The sequence below is a fragment of the Crocodylus porosus genome, unplaced genomic scaffold (genome assembly GCF_001723895.1).
Source record: "Crocodylus porosus isolate Cpor-Errol unplaced genomic scaffold, CroPor_comp1, whole genome shotgun sequence".
Classification (NCBI taxonomy): domain Eukaryota; kingdom Metazoa; phylum Chordata; order Crocodylia; family Crocodylidae; genus Crocodylus; species Crocodylus porosus.
The window spans coordinates 16195834-16204194 of NW_017728911.1; the positions used below are offsets into that span (position 1 = coordinate 16195834).

Below are 8361 nucleotides of genomic sequence, written 5' to 3' on the forward strand. Positions count from 1 at the left end.
TCCCCCACCCCTAGTACTTACCAGCTCGGAGTGGCTGCAGCTTCCTGCTGCAGCCACCAGGGGCGGCCTGAATCATCAAAGCTCTCCGAATCTTTGCTGAAGATTTGGAGAGCTTTCAATCCATTTGGACCTTTAAACTGGTCCCGATTCGATTCAGACTCAGCCACCAAATCAGGCCAAATCTCCTTCAAATCGAATCACCACTTGAAGTTTCACACAGCCCTACTGCAGAGGAGCAAACTGAAATCAGCAACTGCTTTCGGGCACTCTGCTGTGGAACAGCTGAGGAAAAGGCAGAGGATAGGACATGTGTAGGCATAATGCACATGACCCAGCCATCTAGATGGCTAGAAGTATGGGAATGGGTGCTCTAGGATTACTGCACCAAGAAGGAAAAGAATGGTGGTAGTTAGTGACTCCCTTCTGTGGGGGAAGGAGGTACTAACCTGTCATCCAGATTTGGAGTCCCAGGAGGTGTGCCCAAATTTAGGACATCAGAGAGACTGCCAAACCTCACCCATCCTTCATAATACCACCCTTTCCTGTTTGTCCATATAGGCACCAACCACACTGCCAAGAATGACACTGAGCAGATCAGAGTCAATATGAAGCTCTTGCAGAAGGGGTTAAGAAGCTTGAAGTACAAGTCATATTCTCATCAATACTCCCCATGGAAGACAAGGGCTCAGGCATGGACTACCCTGGAAGTAAACATGTGGCTGAAATGGTGGTGTTGGTGTAAAGACTTTGGATTTTTCAACAATGGGCATTTGTTCTGGAAAGGAAGACTGCTAGCAAGAGATGTTGTCCATCTGACCAGAACTGGAAAAAAGCATCTTTGGGCATCCTCTGGCTAACCTAGTAAGGAGGCACTTAAACTAGGTTCCAAGGGGGATGGTGAGCAAAACCCTTCAGCAATAGAGCAAAAAATCTAGAGGCGAAAGGACCACAAGATGTCCTCAACTCTGGGAAAGATCCAGAGAGTACCGGATAGCAACAAATGGTGCAAAAGAGAAGTGCATAGGTCGAAATGCAAATTATGTCTGATGTCTGTATACAGATGTGGGAGGGGTGCAGGTTGTAGCTGTGTTGGTCTAAGGACATAGGCAGACAAGGTTCCTTTGGTAAAACCGATATATTTTATTAGAGCAACTCAAATAGTTGGAAAAAATGTTCTTAGCAAGCTTTCAGGTTTCAAAACCCTTCGTCAGGCTGAGGAAGCATCTGCAGTTGGCGTGTGCTCTTCCTGGATGGAATGAATAGTAAAGCAGCCAGAGGCTGGTATATATTTAAGAAAGGCAGTCAGTGAAGATGTAAATTGAGGAGTTAGTGGGTGAGACACAGGCTGGGAGAGGGGGAAAGGGAATGAATGTAGCTGTTAATAGTGAAGAGGTACCTGGTGACTCGGATGTCAGGCAGGTTATAGTGTGTAATAAATCCCATGTCTATATTTAGTCCAAGATTTTTTGTATACAGGAGGTTGATGAAGTGGAGTTCATAGGCTCATCTGTGAAAAGTGTTTTGTAAATTCCCTTTGAGGATTAGAACTGAGTGATTAGAGAGAGAGTGGGTTTTGTATGAGAAATGTGCCTCCACAGGTAATTGCGTATTCTTGTCTTCAATAGATTTCCAGCATGCATTCATCTGGTACGTAGTTGCGAGAAACCAAACAACTGCTGTGTGTGTGTGTGTGCGCGTGTGCCTGTGCATGCAAGCCAGCTGCCTGTCAGGAATGATGGGGGGAAGCGGCGGGGACAGAGCACCACCACCTACCATCCTGTGCTGTCGCCACCTCCCACGAGCTGGAAGGGGATGGGAAAGCTTGCCCTGCTGTCCCCTCCCCCTCAGCCAGCACCCCATGCTATTGCCACTTCCAGGAAACAGTGCCAGGGGAGCCAGGCCAGCAGTGCTGGCCTCGCCCCCCTACTCCATTTGTTCTGTCCACACCATCATGGTGGTGCTACGCCATGACAGTGCCACCTCCTGTCCAGAATGCTCTTGAAGCACTCCGATTGGTTGTTTCAGTCAACATTGTTTGTTTCGGCAGCCAATCACAATCAAAACGTGCATAAAGCATCACAGACAGACAGACTAAGGCTTTTATTATATTGGGGGGGGGGTGTAGTGGGATTTCCCTTGATCCCTCCTCAGACTGTAAACTGCATAGGGTGGAAACACCACCAATATATAGTCCTATATATAGTGGGATTTCATTTTAATCATGGATTTTGGGGGGGGTTAATCAGAGAATTTGCTATTTTTATCAGAGAATTTGCTATTTTTAAACAGAGAAAACCAGGATCCCTGATGACTTAGGCATAATATGCTTCTACAGACCCTAGATAACTCAGAAAGTATATAAAACTATTCCTGAGTTATCCACCACACTCATGAGGATAAATGTCACATATATAAAAGTGTTGAATGCAAATATATTCAGTATATTGCAGTGTGTATTCATCAAATTCATTTTATAATCTTACAATCTCTTAGTTCTACTGGTACTTCCAGAGAGGTCCTATTGAAAGCTGATTATTTGCATTCATGAAGGATTCTGATCTATTTATGTTTGAGGAAACTGTGTTCCTTTATAGATCTTCACACATCCTTCATTGTATGCAGCCCACTGTATTCTCCTCCTTGCCAAACAACTCTCAGCTTTCAATCTGCAATCCCTTGATCAAAGTCTTAACATAACGCTTAAGTGTTGCACCGTAATTAGTGTGCTTTGGCTTAAAGTCAGAGCAATTGCTCTACCTTGATTTCTTGACAGGGGTTGGGGCCAGATTTGGCTGAACCAGCAGCAGGGGATATCATATTTAGAACACCAACAGGCATGCAAGAAGAGTGTCATTGCCTTTGTTTCTTCATAAGCAGATCTTTAAATAGGTACTGGTGTTTCGTTTCAACCTCTGAATGTTGAATAATGTGTTCATAAGGTGCATTTGATGGGACCTCCACAAGAGGAAGAGGAATAGCTTATTGAGTCACCATTTACATCTATTTTTCTTCCCACATAACCTTCCCAAGGTTTTTCCTGCTGCCTTCCTGCACCTACTGCTATTTCTTCTACTTTTGAGTTGTCCAATGTCTTTTTATTGGATTAGGTTGGACCTCTCCTGTTTCATTTAGGAAGCTACTTATATGGGTTTTCCTTGTTTCTCAGAAGCCTTGTAAAGTTTGTCTAGGGAATGGGAGTGGGTATTGTAATCGTTAGTTTTTACTGGAGATCCTTAGTTATTACTGGTTTGTCTTTCCTGCCTAGTGCAGGGGGGCTGGACCCGATGATCTTGCAAGGTCCTTTCCAGCCCTTACAATCTATGAATCTCTACTCAGCACTGGTTAAGCCTCATCTAGAGTACTGTGTGCAGTTTGGGGCTCCATATTTGAAAAAGAATGGGGAGAAGTTAAAAAGAACCCAGATGTGGGTGACAGAAATGATAAAGGGCTTGGGAGGCAAGTTATCTGAGGAGAGATTGAAGGAGTTAGGTATATTTAGCTTGCAGAAAAGGTGCTTAATAAGAAATATGATAGCAGTCTTCAAATATTTGAAGGGCTGCCATAAAGAAGATGGAAAACACCTTTTCTCTGTTGCTGCAGTGAATGGGACAAGACCAATGGCTTGAAGTTGCAGCAAAATAGGTTTAGAACAGTGAGGCAGTGGAACAGACACCGAGAGAAGTCGTGGACTCTCCAGCACTGGAGATATTCAAGAGGTTGGACAGTCACTGGTCAGGGGTTATCTAGGCATGGCTATGCCTATGTTCCTCTATAGGTACTTCCCATGATTCTATGCTTTTCTGGTTACCACTTGGGGCTGTGATGCTAAAATGCATAACAACATGCACAGAATCCCATGGCACTGATTAACTGACATTGGATCCTTAAAATAAGAACTACCCTCCTAAAAGAGTGATGCAGAACTTGAAGTGTCCCCACGCTTCCCTCCTGCTACAAGTGTCAGGGTTTTTTAAGCCTTCCTCAGAGGCACCGGGTGTTGACTGAGGCCAAGGCTGGGGATTTTGACTGAGATGTGCCACTGTTCCTACTGGGACTTAAACCTGGAGGTTCCTGGCCAGAGAGTTCTGTTCCTCCACTCAGGGTCAAACCAACTGCCATATTTAGATTCAGGAAAAATTTTACCCCATGGTCAGATTGGTGTGGATAGTGAGGGTTTTTGCCGTCCTCTTTCTGGGATCTCCTGAATGTATATTAACAAATTTACAGCAGGACATTGGCTGCCATGGTCCCCCTGCTTTACTTGTGACAGGTTAGAGTGTTATGTCTTGTGCTGTGTCAAGGTTGGCTGTATAGTTTTGCTATGAAATTAGACAATGGATGTGTATAGGATGGTCTGGATAGGAATAATCCTGCCTCAGGCAGGGGGTTGGACTAGCTGACCTATGGAGGTCCCTTCCAGCCCTACTTCTCTATGATTTTCTATACAAGAAATTTCCCCCAACATTTAACATTAAATTCCAAGTCTGATAAGTAGCAAAAGAAGAACCAAGGATGCAACCCTCTAATCTGCATCATGATACACTTGACAATCTTCTTGGGGTATTCAGTCCTTCAGGCATGCCTCCAAACCATTACAACAAAGGGCCCTCAAGGTTCTACTGCCCTACTACCCTCCTTTCGTAAGCCTCCAGCCAAGCAAAATTAAACAGATTGTATCTGATTATTTGAAATGCATCCTTAACCATTCAGCTTACCTTTCTTGCTTCCTCCAGAATCTGTCTTAGATCCTGCAGTTCTCTCTCATGCTGTTCTTTAAGTTTATCAATTTCCAGGTCATGGCTAGACACTTCTTCCTTTAGTGCTCCCTTTAAAGCAGTCAACTCCCGCTCCCTCTTCCTCAGTATTTCTTCCTGTTGTTCTTTTGCCATCAGCGTTTCTTGCAGATCCTGCTTCATTTGCATCAACTCCTAAACATGATTGAAATGAAACAAAATTAAAATGCCTTTATTATAGCTAGCTAAAATTAGTGAGAACTAAGGAACCTTTAAGCATATTCTGTTCAACTATGGCATTTTGGTAGATAGTATAAAAATGCAACCAGCCTCCTCATTCAGCAGAATCATCTCACCGGCTCTGTTGTTGCCCTTTTACATCTTGGTATTGATCCCTCCAGGGCCTAGAGATTCCCCTCCACTTCTTGCTGACAGCTGGGTCCAAACTCCCAACCTCTTTCCTACTTCTAAGGGTGGTTTTTGTACTTGTACAAAATGTTGTTATCATCACCTCCAAAAGTCTTCATTTTCATTCATCAGCCACACTACTTGTCAATTTAAGGTCTGACATTTAAATCAATGTGCTTTGTTGTTTGTCCTCCTGCTATTAGATTTTCTTTTCAGTCTTGTTTTAAAACAGAATGTTTGAATATTTAAAGTTTTACTTAATTGCTGGATATTCTATGGAGTGGCTATAGTGTTGGACAAATCATTTTCATATCCTCTTCATTCCATTTTGTATGCTTGTCTTAGTTCTCTGTTCTCTAAAATACTTATCTGCTTCATAGGAATGTTGTAAGGCTTAATTAACATTTGTAAATGTGCCATCATTAATTCACTACAGGACTAAGTTTGGGACCCAAACTATAGGTTTCTCTGAGTTCTTTTCTATCAATATGAAACTAGCTTGCTGTTACACAAGTCAGGAAATAAAGCCACGAGGCCGGTGACTAGCCTGAAAGATCACTTTGTTGTCTATTACAAAACAGCTTGAGTATTTCTCATTTAAATCAAAATAATACTATCCTTAATTCCCAAAAGTTTTAATCAAGCCATTCACTGCTCAATCTTTTTGAGCAGATTTGCTGTGAGGATTCTTAAAACTGCAACAACAAAAAAAACTTTACAAGAAAGGCACTCTGTTTCTTGGTCTGCTGTATTTTAAACGGTGCATTTTAATATCCCACAAAAGGAGCCCTGACCACAAGCTGAAAGAACCGTACTTTCACAAACCTAGAACAGTGTACTTCTTAAGAATCATAGAAATGTAGGACAGAAAGGCACCTCAAGAGGTCATCTGGTCTGAAGCAGGATTCATTACATTTAAACTATCCCTGAAGATGTTTTTCTAGCTTGCTCTAAAAATCTCCAACACAGAATTCCACCTCTCTCCCTAGGAAACCTTTTCCAGTGCTTAAGAATATTCATAGGTTCAATCACCGTGCATTTATCATGTGATTAAGGTGTTAATCATGTGATAAACCATAACATGTCTTATGTTCAACCAGTTTATCATATCATAAAATGCCAAACCAACCACAAAGATGTTACACATTTATGGCTTTTGGCAGACAGTAATTTAAACATGTGATAGAACTGTGCATCATTCAGCACAACCTAGCTTTAAATGCCCCAGCATTGGGGCGGTCCATGGGGTGCAAAGCAGGGCTTGAAACTTGGCAGCATGCAAGGAGCACTTCTGCTGCCCCCACACTAGGGCAGTTAAAGCTGGGTCATCCAACCCGATGCATGATCCCTTTGCACTTTTAAATTAACATCTCCCAGGGGCCATAGTTATACACTTTCAGTTAAAATGTTTTTTCCAAATACCTATCCCAAATCTTCCTTGGCGCAAATTAAGCTGATTACTTCTTGTGCTAATCCCCATAGACACAAGTGATCACTGTCCTTATTATAGCCATTTATGTAATGGAAAACTATTTCATCACAACTCAGACTTTTCTTTTCTAGTCTAATCATTCAAAATCTTTCGAATTTCTCTGCACCTTTCTATTTAAGTGTAGCGTACTGCATTTCTCTTGACAAAGTTTATTTTTATTCATTCAGGACCATTTCTGCAATTTTTCAATATCATTTTAAAAATCTGATCAACTGATCCTGTCCTTTAAAATGTCTGCAGTCCCTTCCAGGTGGTGCCCTCTGTTTGACAGCAAACTATTGGTAACATCTTGAGTATGTTTTTCAAGGAGTGCACTCACCTCATAGTTATACCATATTTTCCTAGTTTGTTTACAAGAATTTTGTGTGCAACAGTATCAAAAGCTTACTGAAGTCAGAGACATACCACAGCTGCTACTTTCCCTTTATTCACTAGGCTACATCCCCCTTACCTACTTGGTTTTCGCAAGAACAAACTTGACTGGCTGGTTTTAAACTCATAATTTGTTTTATTATCTTGTCAGGTGTTAAAGTTAAGTTGACTGGTCTATCACTTGTCTTTTCACACTATTTTTTTAAGATAGGTACTATCATCTGGCCTCCATGAGTTCACAAAGACAATCACTAACAGTTCATAAATGGTTTCAGCCAGTTCCTTAAAAGGACTCCAGGGGCAAATTCACAAGTTTTTGAAAATGTGACTATACCTAACACCAAATATCTTTTAATCTATTTTCTCTATACTCCCTATACTCTTGTTCCTTTGTTAAAATTAATGTCATTATCTTGTCACAATTAACTTTTTTTTGTAAAGACAGAAGCAAAAGAAGACTGAATATTTCAGCCCTCAGTGTCATCCATATATGCTCTTGTTCCCCATTAAGAAATTAAGGGCATAATCATATGCCCTTGCTTCCACTCTCTGTAGGTATTAATAATCTGACTGTCAAAAAAATAAGTCCTAAGACAACCATATGAAATCTTACTCTATTTTTCATTCTTCCTCCACACTGGGATAATTTGTTGTCATACCTTTAGCATTCTGTCTTTTCATAATTGCTGAACTCCTGAACTCCTTTTTCCTTTAGAATTTTTTTCCAAGAGAGTTTACCTATCTTATCCCAGAGTTCTACACATCAAATGGAAAAACTAATATCAACTACCAGGCAATTTTTAACATTAAATACCTGCATGCTTCTACAACCCCCATTTAATTAAATGTGTGCAAGGGTGTTCACAACTTGTTCATATAAACTATTCTTGCAATACTTTTATCACTAACCTCAATCAGAATCTCTCTCTCCTCATCATCAGCATGTTTTGCATTATCCAGTTCATCATGCATTTCAGAGAGTTGGTCTTGGAGGTCCCTGATTTCAGTCTGGTGTTGTTCCCGTTCCATCTTCACTTGAAAGAGTCTCATTGGGGAAAAAGTTACATTTTAAATTTATAACAGTGTAAAATTATTTTCCAAATATCATAAAGCTCAGAGAATTTACAACTGCTCTCCCAGAATAAATATGACAAAATGAGGAAATAACAGCAGAAGCTGTAAAGGAGATACACTGGTTTTCATAGATTTCATAGACATTTGGGCCGGAAGGGACCTTGGAAGATCATCGAGTCCAGCCCCTCGCCCGAAGGGCAGGAAGTCAGCTGGGGTCATAGGATCCCAGCAAGATAAGCATCCAATTTGCTCTTGAAGGTGTTCAATGTAGGTGCTTGAACC

The 8361-nt window shown here is 41.3% G+C and overlaps 1 protein-coding gene across 2 annotated transcripts in view; it reads right to left on the reverse strand.

Moving 5' to 3' along the window:
- The window catches only part of CGNL1 (cingulin like 1), a 108138-nt gene that overhangs the window by 79596 nt on the left and 20181 nt on the right, over positions 1-8361 (reverse strand). For both annotated transcript variants that reach the window (XM_019533492.1, XM_019533491.1), the window contains exons 6-7: positions 7915-8050; positions 4716-4928 (exon numbers count right to left, since the gene is read on the reverse strand). In XM_019533492.1, the coding sequence (XP_019389037.1) occupies positions 4716-4928; positions 7915-8050 (349 nt within the window). The remainder of the gene's footprint in view (positions 1-4715; positions 4929-7914; positions 8051-8361) is intronic.